Here is a 21,072-nt window from a genome sequence, read left to right as displayed (position 1 = left end):
CCGACCCCAAGTTCCACTGTATGCTGCTTGGATCTTTCTGCGTGTGCTGTGCTTCTTCAATTAACTGATCCAGCTCTTTGTGCCGTACTACACTACCACTTCAGAGTCCATTCTCCTTTATCCTGCCGAATCTCTCTTATACCATCAATGTCTATCACATCAAAGGACTAACCCAAGGGCTGCTACCTGCGAACCTCCAACAGCAAAATCCATCCTGCCTTGCGACGGTTCTTGGTGACAACTGGGGGGTTCGTTAGATTCTGCTCCTTGAGAAGGTCTGCATAAACACTGACTGATAGGAATCTCCCGTTAGACATTACGGTTTGCTGTGACCCAAACCACGATGGACGGTTCTTGTAGTCCCTCAACCAGGGATCTGTTGGAGCATCTCGCTAACCTTGTGGAGGAACAAGAAAAGAATCAGGCCCAGCTACTACAATTTATACAGATAAATCTGCTAGACTAGATACAATTTAGAATACCCTTGCCTCACAGGTGGTTGTGACATCTTCTACACTGTCTCCTCCACTGTTTCCTCCTCCTCCTGTGCAAACCTTGGCAGCTTTTGCACCGTCAGCTTCTCAGCTTCGGATCCCAAATCTTCCTAAGTTTGATGGAGATCCAAAAGTTTGTTGTGGGTTTTTAAATCAAACCACCATCCAATTTGAATTACAACCAGGAAATTTTCCTACAGAGAAAACTAAGGTGGCATATATCATTTCTTTATTTTCTGGACAAGCTCTATCTTAGGCATCCCCCTTGTAGGAACGCGATGATCCCATTTTACATAACTGTACCACGTTCCTGGAAACCTTCAGGCATATTTTTTATGAACCTGGACGGGTCTCCAGTGCGGCATCCGGTATTCTGCGCCTTCGTCAAGCCACTCAATCTCTAGGTCAATAACGCTGTCCAGTTCCGTACCTTGGCAGCCGAATTTCGCTAGAACAACGAAGCTCTTGTGGCCACATTTTGGCAAGGTCTTTCGGACCAGTTCAAAGATGAATTAGCGGGTCGTGAACTCCCTTCCTCTTTGGACACTTTAATCTCTCTATGTAACCAGATTGATATTAATGTCCTTGAACGCTCTCAAGAGAAGGAGATATCCCGTCGATCAGGGTTTCGTTTGGCTCCTCAATTCCAGGGTCCAGTGGTACCTATTAAGGAACCTATACAATTGGCGAGAGCTCATCTCTCAGGAGGAGAGAGAGATGATTCAAGAACCACTTGTGTCTATACTGCAGAGAACCAGGTCATATTCTGGGCAATTGTCCTAAACGGCCAGGAAACGACAGGACCTAATTGGCTCTGGAGAGGTCAGGTTAGGTGTTTTCGCTTCTTCTGCATCAGATTCCAATTTTTACATCAAGGCTCTCCTTCAACATGCCAATAAACGGCTTTAACTTTCTGCTCTCATTGACTCCGGATTGCAGGGAAGTTCATAAGTGCTGCCACTGTCACTAAATTATCATTACCTACTCTACCCCTGGATCCTCCCTTCGCTATTACCGCCATAAATTAAAGCAGGATTGTATGAGAATCCATTAGGAGATGTACTATCAACTTGTCTCTTCAGATTGGGGCCTTGCATAGAGAGCTCATTTCGTTTCTGGTTATTAAAGAAACCATAAATCCTTTGGTTCTAGGTCTTCCTTAGTTAAGACTTCATTCACCTAATTTTGTCTGGCATAAAGCTGAACTACTCGCTTGGGGACCTGCTTGTCACACTCGATGTCTTCTAAGAGTAGAAAAGCCCTTGAGGACTACCTCTTGTGTACCCAAGGTATCCTCTGATGTTCCTCTGCAAAACAGCTCCTTTTCTGATGAATTCTGCGAGAAAGAGGCTTCTAAGTTACCTCCACACAGACCTTGGGACTGCAGTATAGAACTCTTGCCAGAAAAAATGCCACCTCGTGGACGAGTCTACTTGGTTGCTGCCTGAATTGCAGGGCCATGTCTGCTTATATTAAGGATAATCTTAAGCAGGGTTTTATAAGGCAATCTACTTCCGCAGGGGCTGGCTTCTTTTTTGTTAAAAAGGACGGTGGTTTCTGTCCTTGTATTGACTACTGGAGACTTAACTCCATCACCGTAAAGAATAAATACCCTTTTCCTCTAATTTCGAGTTGTTCAATAGAATTAAAGTAGCCTCAATATTCTCCAAGATGGATCTCAGGGGCACATATAATTTAATCCGTATCAAGCGGGGAGATGAATGGAAGACAGCATTTAATACACACGATGGACACTTTGAGTATTTGGCTATGCCCTTTGGGATATGCAATGCCCCTGCGCTGTTCCAAAACTTTATCACCAAAATTTTTCAAAATATTCTTTATCAATTTGTGGTAATATACTTGGATGATATCCTCATATTCTCTCGGCATATCACTTCCCATCAGAAACATGTTTCCATAGTCCTTGATCAGCTCCGGCAACAAAGATTATACTGCAAGCTGGAAAAATGTGTCTTTGAAGAAGATCATCTTCCCTTTCTAGGATATGTGTTTTCAGACTCTGGTCTTCAAATGGACCCTGAGAAGCTTAAGGCAATTTTGCAGCCTGTGGGTTCAACAGTTTTTGGGGTTTGCTAATTACTACAGACAGTTCATTAATTGGTTCTCTTCCTTGGTGGCACCCATTACCGCGTTAACAAAGAAATCCACCAATTCTAAAGTTTGGCCTCCTGAGGCTGTAGAGGCCTTTACTTCACTTAAGAAAGCCTGCACTACTGCCCCTATCCTATGACAGCCTGATTCCACTCTTCCTTTTTTCCTTGAAGTGGACTCTCCCTCTATCAGTGTTGGAGCCATATTATCCCAAAAGAACTCTTCAGGGAAACTTTCTCCATGTGGCTTCTATTCACAAAGATTATCTGTTGCGGAGCAGAATTATGGTATCGGCGACAGGGAACTTCTCACTTTTACGTTGGCCCTGGAAGATTAGAGACACCAAATAGTGGGCTTTATTTCCTATAACTGTCTATACGGATCATAAAAATCTGCTATGTATACAATCTGCCTCCTGTGTCAATCCTCCGCAGCCTAGGTGGTCATTATTTTTTTTCTCGCTTTGATATGATAATCACATTCAGGCCGGGTTCCAAGAAACAAAAAAGCAGATGCTCTATCTCGTTCTTTTGACGCTACCGATTCTGAGGTTTTGGATTCTAGAAGACCTATCATTGTTCCAGAATGTATTGTGGTTACCACTCCTACTCAACTTAACATTCTCCACGGAAAAACTTTTGTTTCATTCTGTCTGTGTTTCAAACTTCTCAGGTGGGCTCATGATTCTTGCTTCCCCGGTCACTACGGTACTAAGAACACTAGGGAACTAATATCCCATGGTTATTGATGGCCTTCTCTACACTAGGATGTGCAGGATTTTGTTGCGGCATACTCTACTTGTGCACAAAATAAAGTTCCTAGACAATCTCCTTATGGGCTGCTGCATCCACTTTCCATTCCGGATCGTCCTTGGAGTCATCTCTCTATGGATTTCATAACTGATTTATCTAAAAGGTTTGACCGTGCTATGGATTATTACTGACCGCCTTTCCTGTGCAGCCCATTTTGTTCCTTTGAAGGGTGTACCATCTGCCTCTATTCTGGCTCAGCTATTTATAAAAGAAGTTTTCCTCCTTTACGGTTGTCCAGACGTGATTGTTTCTGACCGAGGGCCTTAGTTTTTGTAAAAATTTTGAAGAGCTTTCTATCGTGTTTGTGGGATTAAGTTAAACTTTTTGTCCGCCTATCATCCTCAAACTAATGGGCTGACTGAGAGAACCAATCAAGAACTCGAGAAATTCCTCATATGCTATATTTCGGTCAAGCATGATGATTGGATTGATTCATTACCTTGGGCGGAATTCGCCCATAATAACCATTGTCATAATTCTACTTCTGTCTCTCCTTTCTTTGCTCTTCAGGAATTTCATCCTAAACTTCCCTCATTTCAAGAATATCCGGAGTTTCTGCTGTGGATTCTCTTTTGCAAAATTTTTCTTCCGTATGGGCCCAAATTAAACGCAGGTTGTTTCAAACTTCCACTGTAGTAAGTAAAAGTCTTATCATAAAAAGAGACGTCCATCCAGATCCTCTACTTTTTCCTGGTGATACAGTGTAGTTGTCCACTCGAAACCTTAGCCTTCAATTTCCTTCCAAGAAATTCCCTTAAAAATTTCAGAGGTCGTCAACCAGGTGGCATTCAGATTGGAATTACCCCCCACATTGAAAATTCCTAATGTTTTTCACGTGTCTCTTCTGAAACCACTTGTTATTAACAAGTTTTCTTTTTCTAAGAAGCCGCCCGCAGCACTCTTTATGCAAGATCAAAAGTACGAGGTTAACGAGATTCTAAACACCCGTATTTCCAGGCAGGGAGGCTAAGCCCTCCCTGCCTTAAATACAGAAAATGACCAAAGGTAGTTAGGTGAGGGGAGTACACTAATGAGCCCCCCGTAGTGTACTTAATTAATTTGCACATTTTGTGCACGCACCTGGCTTGCCAGAGGTCCCGGAAGTGACATCCCGACTGTCACCATGGCACCCGGGATGCAGTTTGGAGTGGGCGGCTGGCAACCGCCGCTCCTAACAGTACCCCCCCCTCCTCTTGAGGAAGGGTTAAGGAACCTTCACACCCGGGCTCTTGGGAAATTGTTTGAAGAATTTCTTGATAAGTGTGTCAGCGTGTAGACGCTTCCGCGGAATCCAAGCTCGTACCTCTAGGCCACAATTCTTCCACTGAACCAAGAAATGCACCTGTCCTTGGACTCTCTTAGATTAAAGAATTTTTTCAATCACAAATCCCTGTCATCCATCTAAATTAGGTGGCCAAGTTCTTGGTGGCTGAAGTTGTCTGAATTGATTTGAGTAGAATACAGGTTTGAGAAGAGAACAGTGAAATGTGTTTGGGATTCTCAGAAAACGAGGACGCTTTAACCTGTAGGCCACAGGATTAACTTGCTTGATGATAGAGAGGGGTCCAATGAACTTAGGCCCGAGTTTTTTTTACAATGCTGTATAAGCATTATGTTGCGAGTAGAAAGCCAGACTTCCTGACCTACTTTGAAGGAACAATTTCTACACTGACGATCTACAAACGACTGAACTTTTTCCAGCAGCCGAGACTGAGGTCTCATGTTGGCGTGGGTGGCTGGGAACCGCCGCTCCTAACACAGGTACAATTGTTTCAAAGAAAACAATAAGTAATGCACTCAACCGCCATGGCCTGTATGCACGCTCATCACGCAAGACTCCTTTGCTGAAGAAAAAACATGTTGGAGCTCATTAAAAATTTGCTGCACAACATTTGGACAAGTCTGTGAAATACTGGGAGAATATAGTGTGGTCAGATGAAAGCAAAATTGAACTCTTTGGATGCCATAATACAACCATGTTTGGAAGAGAAATGGCACTGCACATCATCCCAAAAACACCATACCAACAATGAAGTTTGGAGGTGGGAACATGGTGTGGGGCTGTTTTTCTACACACGGTACTGGCATAATGCATATATTTGAAGGAAGGATGAATGGAGAAATGTACCAAGACATTCTTCATAAAAATCTGCTGTCATCTACTAGGATGCTGAAGATGAAATGAGGGTGGACATTTCAGCAAGACAATGATCCCAAACACACAGCCAAGGACACTCTCAATTGGTTTCAGAGAAAGAAAATAAAGCTGCTAGAATGGCGCAGCCAATCACCTTACTTAAATCCAATTGAAAATCTATGGAAAGAGCTAAAGATCAGAGTTCATAGAAGAAGCCCACGGAACCTTCAAGATTTAAAGACTATTTGTGTTGAAGAATGGGACAAAATCACACCTGAGCAATACATTGGACTAGTTTCTCCATACAGGAGGCGTCTTGAAGCTGTTATTACCGACAAAGGCTTTTGTACAAAGTATTAAATAAATTTCAGGAAGCTTGTTCGATACTTTTTCCCTGTGTCATTTCACATTATTACACAAAACTTAATTTATGGACATCTATGGTTTGATTTCTTTGCTTGTGTGGATTGCAAGGGTTAAATATATATTTACTGAGAAAAATGTTGATGTGATTAATACTTATTTCACCCACTGTATCTAGCACGCTCTGACACACTGTCTGTCAGAGCAACAAGTTACCACTTCGCGTCTGGCTCTCCCTGTGTATTCTGTGTTGCTTCTGGTGTTCTCCCTGTGTATCCGACCCGGATATCCTTATTGACTATGTTGCTGCCTGTGTATCCAACCCGGCCTTCCTCATTGACTATGTACTGTCTGTGCTTCTGAGTATCTGACTCCGCTATATTCATTTATCTCGTACTGTCAGTGCTCCTGTGTATCCAAAGCGACTATCCTTTGTGACCCATCCACTGTTTGAGCATCAGTGTGTCCAACCCGGCAACTCTCCAAAGTGTGGTGTATCACCAGTGTATCCGACCCTAACTTCTACTGAATGCTGCTTGGATCCTTCTGCGTGTGCTGTGCTTCTTCAGCTAACTGATTCAGCTCGTTTGAAGTGGTAGTGTAGTATGGCACAGAGTCCATTCTCCTTTATCCTGCTGGAACTCTCTCCTACCATCTATTATCTATCGCGTCAGTGGACTAATCCAAGGCCTGCGACCTGCGAACCTCTGGCAGCAAAATCCATCTTGCTTTGCGGCGGTTCTTGGTGCAGACTGGGGGTTCGTTAGACCCCGCTCCTTGAGAAGGTCTACGTAAACACTGACTGTTAGGAATCTCCCGTTAGACGTGACAGTACCCTACCTCAAACTTTGTACTGAACCCCAAAGGCTTTTAACTACCTTACCTCAAGTACTGCTTTAGAAAGTCTGCATGCGGCAGATGAAACGCTTCGCAATCTGTGTGTTTCAATCTTTATCTCCAACCAACATTATTTGTATGTGAAGACTTCAAGTAGTACAATATTTTGTAATCCGGAGCTTCTAATTACGAACTGCTTTAGAAAGGAACTTATTTGCGGTTACTAACTATCTGTAAATTCGGTGTACACCACGTAGGAAGTTCAGATTTCATTGTGTCAGTGAGCCGGTACTATACCAGAGAAGCATGTAATCTGAAGATATTTATCCAGCACCCCTGGCTTTGGGTGAGTGTTTATTACGGACTAGTGCTATTCCACTGTGTGCATTTGCGGTTGAGCTTCTGGGGGTGTGTGAACTTTGCACTTAATTCACGCTCGATCCTCCTGCTGATGCTAGGAAGAAGAAATTATACTGCCATATTCTGTTTATCACACAATGAGGATTCTTTACATATTGGACTGACTAAGATGCCACATTAATCCTAAAACATTTTTGAACAGGCTACCAATATTATTTTAATTATTTTGGTTGGTTGATAATGAATGAGTCTCCATTGATGAATATATAGTGCTATTTAGCTAAAATTACTCTGTATGCTCTCTAGTTTTTATCATGTCAATTTGATTAATTTTAGTTATTTTTATGTTTGAATAAATTGTTTATGTGTTTATTTATATTGGTTTGTTACATTGTATTGATTATGATTAAGGTGTCATCTACGCAGTTCTTTTTTTTATTCTATATTTGATATTTTAACTACCTTTTGTTAACAACACTTAAAACATTAAACCCTGCTCATCTGAACTCCAACTATATATAACAAGACACCTCACATAACCAAAGGAGCTCCATAAGACAGAATTATGGGCGAAACATATCTTCTTTACAGCTATCTCCAAATTACATTCTTACAACATACAATTTCAATGAGTCTTCATCTCTTGTATAGTACGCTATTGCAATGAACTGATAAAAATGTCCTTGCCATTGTTAGCAAAAACATGTTATCTCATGAGCAATAATGTGTTTACTGTGGCAGAGAATAACAGACCAGCATTTGTTCCTCATCAAAGCCCATAATTTACAAACTCTATCTCACTTAGGCAAACATATATTTAAGATAATTATGTCCCACAGTTCACAATGGAATATCCCGTTAGTGTGGAATCCCGGAAACACATAAGCAAACACACCCAGACACAAAGTGTCCGCACACATGCCCTCCAACTGATACCAAACATAACATGCTGATGGAAGAGCTGGGGACACTGCAGCATTTATGTGACACCAACTTACAAGTATTTTAACTTTTGTAGGTTTTCAAAGGCTCCATGCCCAACATGGACCAGGTTTTTGGTGTTCCGGATAGTTCTGTAATGACAAATATTAATTGTTTTTCTTCAAATTATATCTAGAATATACATACTGCTCTAAAAGAAATTTATAATTAACACATTCATCTGTTAAGACGATAATTTAGCTTGCATCATTATACCTTTATTCACTCTCAATATTAATTGCTGCAGTCTTAATGTGTGTATGTATGTATGTATGTATGTATGTATGTATGTGTGTGTATATATATGTGTGTATATATATATATATATATATATATATATATATATATATATATATATATATATATACACACACACACATATATATACACACATATATATACCTTAGATTGTACACTCCTCTGAGCAGGGCCATCTCTCCTCTTGTTTCCACCACTTGTAACTCTGCTCTCCAGCTACTTAGCCCTTCTCCTCGAGGCTCCACTCCACGTCCACTCTCGCTCCCTCCTCCCCCCTGGGGGTCTCCCTGTCTTCCGCGCCCTCCTTCTTGGGCCCCGTCATTTGCGGATCCTACCTCCCCCTTCCCCGCCCTCTCTAGCTGTGCATTGAGCTTACTGAGTTGCTGTGCTTACTGTTTACTGTACTGTGCTGTCTCCCATTGTATTGTAATTTGTACAGCGCTGCGGACGCCTTGTGGAGCCTTATAAATAAAAATTAATAATCATGTTAATAATAATAATAATATACACACATATATATATGCATACATTATATATATATATATATATATATATATATATATGTATATATATGTGTGTATATGTATATATATGTGCGTGTGTGTGTATATATATATATATATATATATATATATATGTATATATATAATGACATAAGCAGCACTCAAGAGAGGACGGATGGCACCCTGAAACATTATATGTCTTGGTATTTATGCACTTTTGTATTCATAATAAATATGGAATGTCACACTATTCTTTCCTGTGTGTGCTTCGCAGCATTCATGAACTGGTCATGAACCCTCTTCATCAATTTCCCTCCTACGCCAATTGATGGGCGGCTACTACATATAGACATGTTACTTATATTCCATTTATGCACTAATAATTTCTGGTAGCCACGGATGTAAGTGGTATATCATGCAGGAATCCATCTGTAAAAAAGATTTGTTTGAGGTTTTGTGTTTTGTTATCTTACCATTGGGAGGCATAGAAGCCTCCTATATTGAGATTGCACATTTCAGGCTGTTGATTTCCAGGTTACAGAAACTCTTAAGTTATTTGTGGGGTAACAATTGCATTCTATAAAGATACAATTTGGACTTGCCACATTAAATACGAAAAGTACTAGATTTCTACCAGTGGAGCTGTTAAAAGAGCACCCAACCTGTATAACATTTGAATAAATGTTTATGTGCCCAAATGTTTTTTTTGCAATCACATTTTGCAAATCCCTCCCACCTTCTCAGCGACACAGTCTCCTTTTCTTTCAAACCTGCAATTTTTGGAGGGGATATTTTTCAAGGAGGAAAAGGTTGGGATAACATACTCAAGTAAAAATACTACATAAGAATAAGGAAGCACTGTTACAAGGAAACGCTTCATATGCCCTGCTGACACCTTCAAGTGCCTTACTTTAAACAACACTCATTTGAATTCCATGTTGCAGTTTAAGTAAAATGAGCATAAAGCTATATTTTTAGCCTGTTACCAACTGCCATGTGTCAGGAGAGAGGACTAGTAGGATAAGATGGAAGAGTTGGAAAAAGACAGAAAGGGAAATGAATGAAGGAGTGTCAGAAGATATGTTCTCCTACTAAACACATATAATGGGCATCCTTTATATGGAGGATGTATAAGATGTCAGGGGGGATTGAGATGAAGATTGGACAAAACATATAAGCAGGACAAACAAGTGATATTTGTTGTTTCATAAGGGAGACCTCGCTGAAATGTAGACTTTTCAATTCCAGTCCCACAGTCTCCCACTATGCTGTACTGCTGTAGTGAACAGGTGGGAAAGTCCCTGTGTGAAAGCAAATTGTCAATGTCAGCATCTCAACTGCAACTGAAGTGTTGGAGATTCCTCAGTTAGCAACTAATTAAGATCTAAGCAGGGGTATACAAGGGCCTCTAAAATGTTGGGCGAGAGCTAGGTAATATTTGTTTGCCTAAATGAACTTTAGAGCATACTAAAATCAGACCAACCTAAATTTTTAGTAGGGGGGGCAGGGGGGGGCGTTTTAAATAGTTTTGGAATTAAAGTAAAGCAAAGCTGTAAATATGTTGTAATAATTTACTCAAATTTGTGAAAATGGATTAATACTGTAGCTATCGACATAGTGAGTCTCAAGAATATGTGAATAATAATAATAAGCACTAGTTCTAGCACTAGGGGGTAAATGTATTAAGCTCCGGGTTCTTCAACACCCGCGAGTTTGGCGTTTAAATTTAAGGCGGCGCTGCCTTTTAAAGGGAAGTTTCTCTTTACAAGGCAGCGCCGCTTTAAATTTAAACGCCGAAGATGCCGAACTCACGGGTGTTTAAGAACCCGGAGCTTAATACATTTACCCCCAGGTCTAGTTTTGCTGAGTTGCTCTCTAGTCTTAAAGCATGCCTCTCAAGTGTCCTGATTTTAGAGACATAAAAAAGGGTGTGGATATGTCAAATTGCAGAGTTATAATTGGGTAGATTAGGGGTCTGGTTAAATAGATAATGTGCATGGAGATAAGTTTTGTCCTGGAACTCCCCTTCAGTGCAAGCCAATCACAAACATTTTCCAACACTAGTAACTTGTGATTGGCTGGTAGTGAGAGGGAGACCTGAGGATTCCTGCTTTTTGTCAGTTTTGCTTGGTTGTACGGATTAGTGTGCAGGTAGTTCATCTTTTTTCTGGAGACTTTTCCCCCTATTTCTGCTACAATGGCTCAAGACAGAAATTTTTTATTTTTTTTACTTAATAGTGGTGAACAAGTGTTTTGGGGAGTTTATTCAATTAAACATTGAAAAATGGGTGTGTGCTTTTTATTTGACTCTTTTGGTATAATGGGCATTGATAAATAGGGAATCCTATACTGGGACAATTGGGGTTACACTTCAGGGATCCCGTTTTGTTAATTACAACCCCCCTTCCCCAATTAGGGGCGGGAAGAGACTGGCTTTCTGGCTTTTCATGATGCTCCTTTGATACTAATCACAGTACATATGATGAGGTTTATGATTCGATGATTATTTGGTCAAACATGGATCACCTGTCCTTTCTATTTTCTTGAAAGTTTGACACATAATGTGTTTTGAAACACGTGGAAAGTGCAAGTCTCAGCGAAAAGTGCAAATGTACAGAATTTTCTGGGAATTTGGTTTTGCAGCGGAATAGGCTGTTTATCATAACTCCCAGTACTGATTTTAGGGCTTTGTCCCACCCATAGACATATTTGTCCCATGGGTGGGAACATAGGGAGATATCTTGTGTTCACAACTAAGCAGTAGCGGTTCAGTGGGTGCTGCAGTGTTTGAAGTGGAAGGGAGGTTTCTGAGGTGAGTCTAGAGCTTCACAGCCCAGATGTGTCCTGGATGGCAACAGATTTACATGTGTCAGATTTATGTCAGGCATGTCACAGACACTTACATCCTACTTGCATCAATGTTATTTTTCATTTGTGTGCAACAAATGCATGTTATTAGGCATCACTAAACCGTATCTTTCTCTAATAGAGCGTAAGCAAAGACTCCGTCTTGTGTACAAAATGTTTTTTTGCACTTAAACACACACACACACACACACACACACAAAAGCATAGTATATGCCCAAATTCCGAAGAAAGCACCAATCAGTGTCAGCATTGCAAGTGCAAGCAGACAGTGGTTCACTAGTGCAAGAGACAATCATTATCATCATCTGCTATTTGCACCTGCCCCTGACCACCTACAAGTGTTATGTCTTTCTCAGGTGTGTACGCACCTTTTTCCCATTCTGCCCCCATTCGCAACTCTTGACCTATGTTTGAATGCTCTCCTTTCACTCCCATCCCACCTTAACCGGTGCAGTCTGGCATAAGTGGCATAGTCACGCAAATCTGCATAGGCGCATATGTGTGCGCCCACTTTCTGGGCATAGGCAGAGCAACGTATGCTACGCAATGAATCAAAACATTTTGCACCCAAATGCTGAATAAGGCAAATATTTTGAGGATCTATTTTGAAACAATTGCTCCTAGTATGTTTGTTCTTTCAATATACTTTTTTTAAAAAAAATAAAATAAATACTGGTAACAGCAGAAGTTTAAAAAAAAGCTTACTTACAATTCTGTCAAGTTGGGAAGTTTGGCAAACGCACGATTTTGAATCCTTTCTAGTGAATCACTTTCAGATATTACTCTGTAATGAAAGCAAACAAAATAATATTAAAATGCATTATGAGACATTATGAGTTCTTACTGTCGAAATACCACATTGCGCTATGATCTCACACATGTAAAACACAGTGTTTCTACTAAGGTTGATTTTGGAATTAATTTTTCTTTTTTGTTTTTGCTGTGCTGAGAAGTGCTTCACTAGAGCGGAGTGACATTTATTCAGAGCCAAGTCAAGGCTAAGCAGCCCCACCGAATTTGTACACCCTCAACATTTTAGCTTCCATCAGTATTAATTGTAAACTGCTTCTACCTGAACATTGCTGTCACAAATTTCATTATATAGTTGTGTTCAATGACGGTCTGTGAACCAGGAACCTCTGCACAGTAGAGGGACACTTTCTTTTTTTTTAAAACATATATTATTGGGGTTTTTTCAGCATTTTAACAGTGTAAAGACAAAATTACACTAAACAATCAGTAATTAGATGATTATTAAGAGAAAGAAAGTTTAAAAGCACAGTAAGAGTAAAAGAAATAAAAAAAGGAGGTGTCTTGGGGATTGGAGGAGGTGTTCGAAATAAAGAAGGGAGAGTGACGGGGGGGGGGGCAGAGAGGGGGCATGTTAGTAAGGAGAGTGGAAATGGATGGGCAGGGCTCCGACTTGACACCTTGCCGTGCATTGGGTGCTTGATGCACGGACTGTAAGTAATACCATTGGGGTCCACCTACAGATTAAGTGGTTCTTGGCTTGTCTATTTCTTGAGAGGGGAGCCAAGGGTTCCAAATGGTATGGAAATTGTTGGGGTGGTCATTGATGATGCTTGTGATATGTTCACAATAGTAGGTCTGCCAAATTCTATTGATCACTTCAGATAAGGTAGGAGGTTGGGGTTGTTTCCAGTTCATTGCTATTGAACACCTGGTGGCATTGAGTATATGGCCAGCAAGTGCCATTGTGTACTTATCAGTTTCAGGTACAGGTCTGTGCAGTAAAGAATAAGAAGGACAGGGAGGTAGTTGTAACATGGTGACCCTACGGATCAGATTATGTACACTTTGCCAGAATCTCATGAACTTTGGGCAAGACCACCAAATGTAGTTGAATGGGCCCTCTTGCCAACAGGACCTCCAGCATAAGTTAGAGGAATTGGGTAGGGACCAGATACCATCTATAGAGTAGCTTGTATGAATTTTCCTTATTGCGCACACAGATAGAGCTCTTGGCGACTCGTTTCCTGATCTTGGACCAGCTCCACACCCAGGTCCTCTTCCCACTTCAGTTCATAGTGGTCCTTTACAGGTCTATATACGCATAGGTGCTATATCTGTCAGAAATCTGAGACCTCGTTGGGACCAGTGTCAGAAGGTGGAATGTTGTTAACCGGGGATAAAGGTTGGATTTTTGCAAACTGGGAACCTGACTTTGGGATTTTTCAGTAATTAAAATGTGCTGGTGCTATAGTCCTACATCTGTAGCGAGAAATGAGTGGTGGGAGGAAGCAGAGAGAGTGGCGGGCGATGTTTGAGGGTTATCCATAGTAGAGTGTAAGGTGAGAGTAGGTGTAAAAGGTTGGCCTCAATTTCAACCCATAGTCTTGTGGAAGATGGGTAGTGGAATAGAACCAGCTGGGTAAGATGTGCGACTATATAGTATTTAGAGATATTTGGGAGACCTAAACCTTCCTCTGCAGTTTGCCTATAAAGTGTACAAGCTCATACTCTGGGACATTTATCTGCCCAGATAAATCGAGCAATTTGTTTCTGAAGGGTCTGAATTGCCAGGAAGGGTACTTGCACCAGTATTGTTTGGAACAAGTAAAGGATCTTTGACAGATTCATTTTTATTGCTGCTATGCGGTTTATCTAGAAGATGTACAATTTATCCCATTTCTCAAGGTCACATTTAAGCGAATCCAATAGTCAGAGAAAGTTAGCAGCATACAGTAGGTTATAATGGCTAGTCACATTGATCCCCAGGAATTTAAGCTTGCTTGCTTGCCATTGGAAATCTGACTGCCGCTTCAAGTTAATGAGAAGTTGGAGGGTTGTTTTAGGGGGAGGATTTTGGATTTGTCCATGTTAATTTTAAAATTAGAGATTGCTCCGTATTCATTGAGTTCAGTTTGGAGGGAGGGGAGGGAGGTGAGGGGATTGGTAATTGTGGGAAAATATCATCTGCATACAAATCTTATTGAGATCTTATAATCATCTGCACCTGCTTGGACCAAGTGATCAATGAATTGTTGCAGACCCGGGCCACCAATGGCTCCACCTTGGCCTGTACATTTGCTAAAGGGTTGTAATAGAGGGATGGCAATCAGCCCTGAAAGCCCATTGGAGTGAGAGTGGCCTTCATGAATAGCCAAGAGACCTTATCAAAGGCCTTTTCTGCATCGAGAGACACCACCAGGACAGGGGATTGAGAGCGATTTGCCGCCCGATTAGATCAATGGCTTGTCTTGTGTTGTCTGCTCCTTGGCAAGTGAGAATAAAGCCTACCTGGTCTGGGTGGAGCAGGGCGGGGATCACTTGACATAATCTGTTCGCGAGCTACAAAAGCAAATGACTTTAAATCTACATTCAAGAGTGAGATTGGCCGGTAGTCCTTCTTTGGCGATAACAATAATGTCTGCTCTGGTGGTGTCCCTCTCAAATTTTTTACCACTTAAAATTGCATTAAAGATGGGGAGAAGTATGGGTATAAGAACAGAAGTGAATTTCTTGTAATACAAAGCAGTAAGGCCGTCAGGACCTGGAGCTGCCGAGTTCGAAAAGGTCTTAATGGCTGTTTTTATCTCCACTGCCATGATATCTGCGTTTAAGACTGATAATTGTGCTTGAGTAAGGCGGGGGAGGGAACAGGTGCGAAGATAATTGGTTATTTGGGAGTGAAGAGCATCTGTATCATCAATTGGCTGAGGGAGATTGTATAGTAGACTATAGTAGAAGAGGAATCTATTGGCAATGGCCTGAGGGTCATAGAGTGAGTGTTGATATTCATCCTTAATGGCCATAATACGATTGCGGGTGCTGTTGTTTTGAAGTTTTTGGGTGATTAACGTATTTGCTTCATCTCCTTTTTCATAATATTGTTGCTACAGCCATTGAAGTGTTTTGGCTACTTTTCAGGCGAGTAGTTTGCCAAGCTGACCCAATAAGGCTAGGAGTTTTAAATAAGTTTTGCATTTGGAGTATTTTTGTTGATGGTCAGTAAGGGTTTGTATTTGGGTGTCTAGGTCTCTGATCGTTTGCAGGTGGAGATTTTTCTCATGAGAAGCTAGGCTAAATACTCTAATGGTATCCTTACGGGCTTCCCACTTAATAGAGGGGGTGACATTCTCTTGGTCATTGTCTGCTTAATAGCCTAATAGGGCCAAAGTCAAATGGTATTGATGTTATCTTTTATTCAAGAACAAATGGTCATTAAATCTCCACCGATAGCACGGTGTGAAAGCGGCAAAACATCAAGATGTAACATCATGGCTGAGTGATCAGACCAGGGAACTGGTGTGATGGTGGCCAATCTCAGGGCCCGAGATGTGCAAGCGCCCAAAAAGAGCATATCCAATCTGGAGTGTGTGCCATGCGGTACTGCATAATGCGCGCAAGTTCTATCATTAGAGTATGATACCCGCCATGTGTCATAGAGAATGGCTTAGGTGAGCAGAGATTGTAGCTTAGAGCTCTCTCGAGCAGTTTGATTGCTACGTAATACAGGTTGTGAGCAGTCTAGTCGTGTATTTAAGATGATATTGAAGTCTCCACCTATTATTACCCTGCCAGTCACAACTTGTGAGAGCCTGGCAAAAAAGGAGCTCTGGGAGGTATTCAGAGCATGTAATGTAGGTAAGGGGATGAGTGTTTGTTGTAGGGAAATGGTTAGGATGATAAATTGTCCTTGGGGGTCTATATGTAAAGAGTCAACTTTTAGTGGGAGGGAGAGATGACTTTGACCTTGTGGGGAGATTTGGAGTAGTATACCTGAGGGTAGGCCTTTACATTACAAACTTGTGTAAGTATGTTTAAAATTTGTCTCTTAAAGCATTACAAGTGCCGTTTTAGGTATTGGGGAAGTATTGTACATTTCTGTGGAGTATTGAGATCATTTTAATTAATTGTTAATACAGACAGGGTCATGGTTGGTACCTATGGAAGTAAGATAAAGTCAGATGGAGAGACCTTTTCATGGGCTAAACCAATGCGAGAATACAGCATATCAACTAAAAAATAATGACATCACAGGCTTAAGGTAATTTTTGAGCCAGAGTTAAAACTAATGACAGCATCGGTCCTAAAGTGGTAGTAGGCTGGACTTTCATGTGACGTTGTTACTGGCTTCACTATACATATTTTACGGAAAATGTACTATGATGAAATGAAAAGTTTGGAAAACTAGAAAATGCATGTATCAAAGAAATGGGTGTTGCACAAGACTTGTATACATGTCTATGAAGGAACTTGAATATCTGTAAAGTGTATTTAGGGCCTGATTAAGGGTTTATGCCCCCCCAGGATAAAACACTCATAGCACTCCCACGTCAGGCTAATGTGCGGTAGGTAAAAACTAACTTGTCCTTAATTTAAAATCTGTCTTCTTTCACCAACACCAATGTTTATGTTCCTGTTTTTCGAGACTCAGTGGCACTTGGCTTTTTAAAAGAGTCATAGCAATCTATGTGACTCATTTCATTTTCATTAAAATCAGAACTGTACAGCAGAACATGCCTGTCACCATCCTTGTCTCTCCTACTCGCTTATCTTCAAGCACTTGCCCAAGGATGATGCATCATCTTAAAACCTTACTATATTTTTCTTTCTTGTATTAATTGTACTTTGGAGAAAAACAATTCTCTTATATTTTAAAATGGATTTTAGTTTATACCTCTTCATCACAATTTTGCACCCCCAATAATGTGGTTCTTACCCCAAAACTATTTTACCCGAGGTTGCAGTCTAGTCAGCCTATTGGATAATAAGGCTCTGAGTGTATTACTATTTCTCAGTGGAGTCCACAAAGAATACAAGATTGTAACAATAACAATTATTGTTTATTTGTAAGGTGCCACAGAATATGCAGCGCCATACAATCCACAAAATGTAAACAAAGCAATATACAAATAAGTAAAGGGTAAGAGATACAGTAGCATCAGTAAAAATCAATATGAGATAAGACAATAGAAAAAGCAACTGTTAGAAGATAGAACTAGAACAAAGGAAAACCTTTCAACGAGGACACAGGAAATGGGGAATAACTAAACATGTTACACTTTAATATTCACTGGACTAACATTAATACATGCATTTAAACACAAAGTGGAATGGATGAGAGGGAACACTGTACTTTCTAAAAAAAAAAAAAAAGTTTTAGAAAACATTTTAATGATCTGTTAATTTGTACAGTACAAAAATATAAACCACAAACTATAAGCATGGAAGTTCAGACTTATTTTTAATCCTTAACAAATTGCTTGAAAGAAAGAACAAACAACATTAAGGAACATATTTTTGGTATATAGACAATAAGCTCAAGTGCTGATAGAAAAAATGGAATTATGTTTAAGCAGTGGGAGATTCAATTGATTTTGACAATCATCTAGCTCAGTGGCCGAATAAGACTACCTTACCCTTTCATCCTAAACTAACTTCTACCACTTTATTACTAATACTATGTGGGTTAAACTCAGTAGCAGACTTGCAGATAATGGATAATCCAACCACTAACCCAGCGGTTCCCAAAGTGTGCACCGCGGCACCCCTGGAAGCAGGGGTGCCGTGGCCAGGAGTAGAAACAAATTCAAAATTTTCCAATCCGGTGGCGTCCAGGACCCGGCATCCTCCTCCCTTCCTCGCTACACACTGAATGTCGGCTGTGACGTCAGTCCTGGGTTGCTCTGTGACACCGCTTCTCTTTCACATGGGCAACGTATTCCACAGTCTTTCAAGCAGTAAATACAAAGGATACAAAATCCATCCACTTGCACAACTATGTGTGCATCTAGAGTAACTTGCTCCCGGACCACTACGATCCTAGGTCGCTCAAAGACCCCACCTCTCTCTCACGTGATCGTGTATCCCGCAGTCTTAGAATAGTTTGTGCACAAGCACTTCTGTTTTCTAAATATGATACCCCGGTTGCTTTTTGGCATAAATAATAAAAGCAAGTGGTAAATGGGACCGTAACAATGGCTCGTGGGCTCCACATAAAATCCAATAAACAAGATCAGACCAGACTGGCGCGTTTCGTGTTTCTTGCTACACATTTTTTAGGGGGACTGCAGATCCCTCACAGCTGTCCTTTGCATCACAGCTTGTCGAGTGCCATTGGATATTGTTTTTCTTTGTTTCCGATTCCCCTAGGGGACTCAAACACGTTCTGAAGGTGGTGGGGTTGTGTCCCCCTATAATAGGGGTACCCCATGCTGTATTAGCGTGACCAGCCTCTGGTGCTGGTGTACTTGTGACTACTTCCACCTCTTTGGCATATGCCTATGCTTGTGCATTCCTTCCCTCCCCCATTCTGCCTTTTATTTTCCTTTTACATTTGTCTAATTTAAATGTTATAAAACGATATATAAATATTCTTGTTCTAGGACTTTATCTAGTTTCTATGATGTTGTTAGTGAGTCTGCTTGCAAGGCTCACTACTTAGTACAGTTACACTTTTTGCTTTCTCAGAATCCCATTATTACCTCACAAAGCTCTCACCAAGCACCAATGATAAAAATATATTTAAGGTGTTTCTACATATATTCTCACCTCTTATATACAATCAATCTAATTGTATAACACTATGTTTAGCATGGGCAAGGCACGATTAAGACCAGACCTTTTTTTAGGTTATTGTCTCTTTAACCACACATCAATCCACAGCTCCGAAATCTAACCACCACAAACAGGTTCCTAGTTAACCCAACCCACTACAATATATGTAGAAACATGTTAAATATATTTTTATCATTGGTGCTTGGTGAGTTCATTAATTTATGTTTGGTTTGTAATAATGACGTCAGTGGGACAAATTTAAAACAAATTTATTATAATTTGAAAGCCGCAACTCAGAACACAGTTCCATGAAAGTGTACTTTTTCTAATGCCACTACTCACATATCATAAAGAATAATGCACACTCTACTTTAAAATATACAGAAACGGAAGTAACAAGTGTTGAACAAACATTTTACTAGGTGCAATTGTATGCCATTACATCCTTAATAGGTACATTATGATTTTTCCTTGGTTTATGTTAAACACATCATTAAATGGTTTCCCTCGCAATGCCACAACTGCCCACTTAGTGGACTCTTTACACACTGTGAAACTGAATTCATAATTAGATTCAGTACTTCCAGCCTTAAAAATTTCTTATCAGCACTAGTATATATAACATTTAGGTTAAAATAAGCTTACCTCAGTCTAAGATGTCATATCATCAGACACAGTCATAGCAATAAACAAATGTGTGTTTATATGTAAGTGTATAATACACAGTTTACTCTCAGCTGATAGCTGAGTGTTCTATACCAAGCTGTAGCTTTTGTACTAAAGCTGAGTGACATCACAAAGGCTGCTTATGATGGAAGTCAGTCACAGGATCAGCCTAGTCAGCTGATAAACCTCAACATACCTGCTTAGTGCTAAATATACCACCATTCAGTACATCTCCCGCAATATAACAAATACAGTTTACTCTGTATGAACTCAAAGGAATGATATTTAAGTGTAAGAAAATACTTGTCAATTCAACAATGATATAAATACTTAGTACAAATCACACATGAGGGGCACTATCATAACTACTTTATCTCCAAGTGCTACTGAGTCTCATTAATCAGGTATGAAGAAGAATTCAAATGTGAATAAAACCTGGCACTACTTCAGTCAGTAACACAAATTTATTGGCATATGAATGCTGATCACTGTGAATGGCAAAGTCATTTAAATGGTCCATAAATCAGAAAAGCTTTATTCTGTGTCAAACTAGCCACCTACACTTTCTACTCTTTCGAACATCATTAAGTCTATCCGCATAAATAAATTCTAAACAAAGTATAATACGATATGGCCTATAATATGTAATATATTAGAGTATGTAGGTGTACCTTGTAGGTAGGACTAATTTGCTTATATGTATAATATTGAGACTAAACAAGTGTGGGCTTGGGTAATAAACCTTATGGGACTGTCCTTGCATATTTAGAACATACTCTATTACTCTCATGAATCCTAGTTATGATCCACCAGGCATATGCATCTCTAGGATACCCCCTCAACCTTTCTAGTTTTTGCAGAGTTGTCTTGGACGGGACTGCATCTTTTGGATGACTATGAGATGGCTGCACTACTCTGTTCTTAACCTCCCACATAATCACCTTTCCACAAATATAAAACATGTAAAAATATACACAGGCTGTGTGAAATTACATTGTAGTGCCAAAGAGAGTCACACCAAGGACCTGAGATAGTACTAAATACCATCCCAGTTCAGCTGCTAGACCCAGTGAGTTCAACTGCCATTTATTTTGCCATCTCTGTTCCTTCTTTGGTGATCTCCGCTGCCTCCTTCCACTGAACATGCGGAACAA

General features: G+C 40.4%; 1 protein-coding gene across 2 annotated transcripts in view; it reads right to left on the bottom strand.

Moving 5' to 3' along the window:
- LHCGR (luteinizing hormone/choriogonadotropin receptor) overlaps nucleotides 1-21,072 on the bottom strand; it is a 130,695-nt gene that overhangs the window by 57,736 nt on the left and 51,887 nt on the right. For both annotated transcript variants that reach the window (XM_075204094.1, XM_075204095.1), the window contains 2 exons: nucleotides 12,438-12,512; nucleotides 8,117-8,191 (listed from right to left, as the gene is read on the bottom strand). In XM_075204094.1, coding sequence (XP_075060195.1) covers nucleotides 8,117-8,191; nucleotides 12,438-12,512 — 150 coding nt within the window. The remainder of the gene's footprint in view (nucleotides 1-8,116; nucleotides 8,192-12,437; nucleotides 12,513-21,072) is intronic.

This window comes from Mixophyes fleayi, chromosome 3 (assembly GCF_038048845.1).
Source record: "Mixophyes fleayi isolate aMixFle1 chromosome 3, aMixFle1.hap1, whole genome shotgun sequence".
NCBI classification, from domain to species: domain Eukaryota; kingdom Metazoa; phylum Chordata; class Amphibia; order Anura; family Limnodynastidae; genus Mixophyes; species Mixophyes fleayi.
Note: the sequence above shows the minus strand (reverse complement) of the source record. Positions and strands in the feature narration are given on the sequence as shown.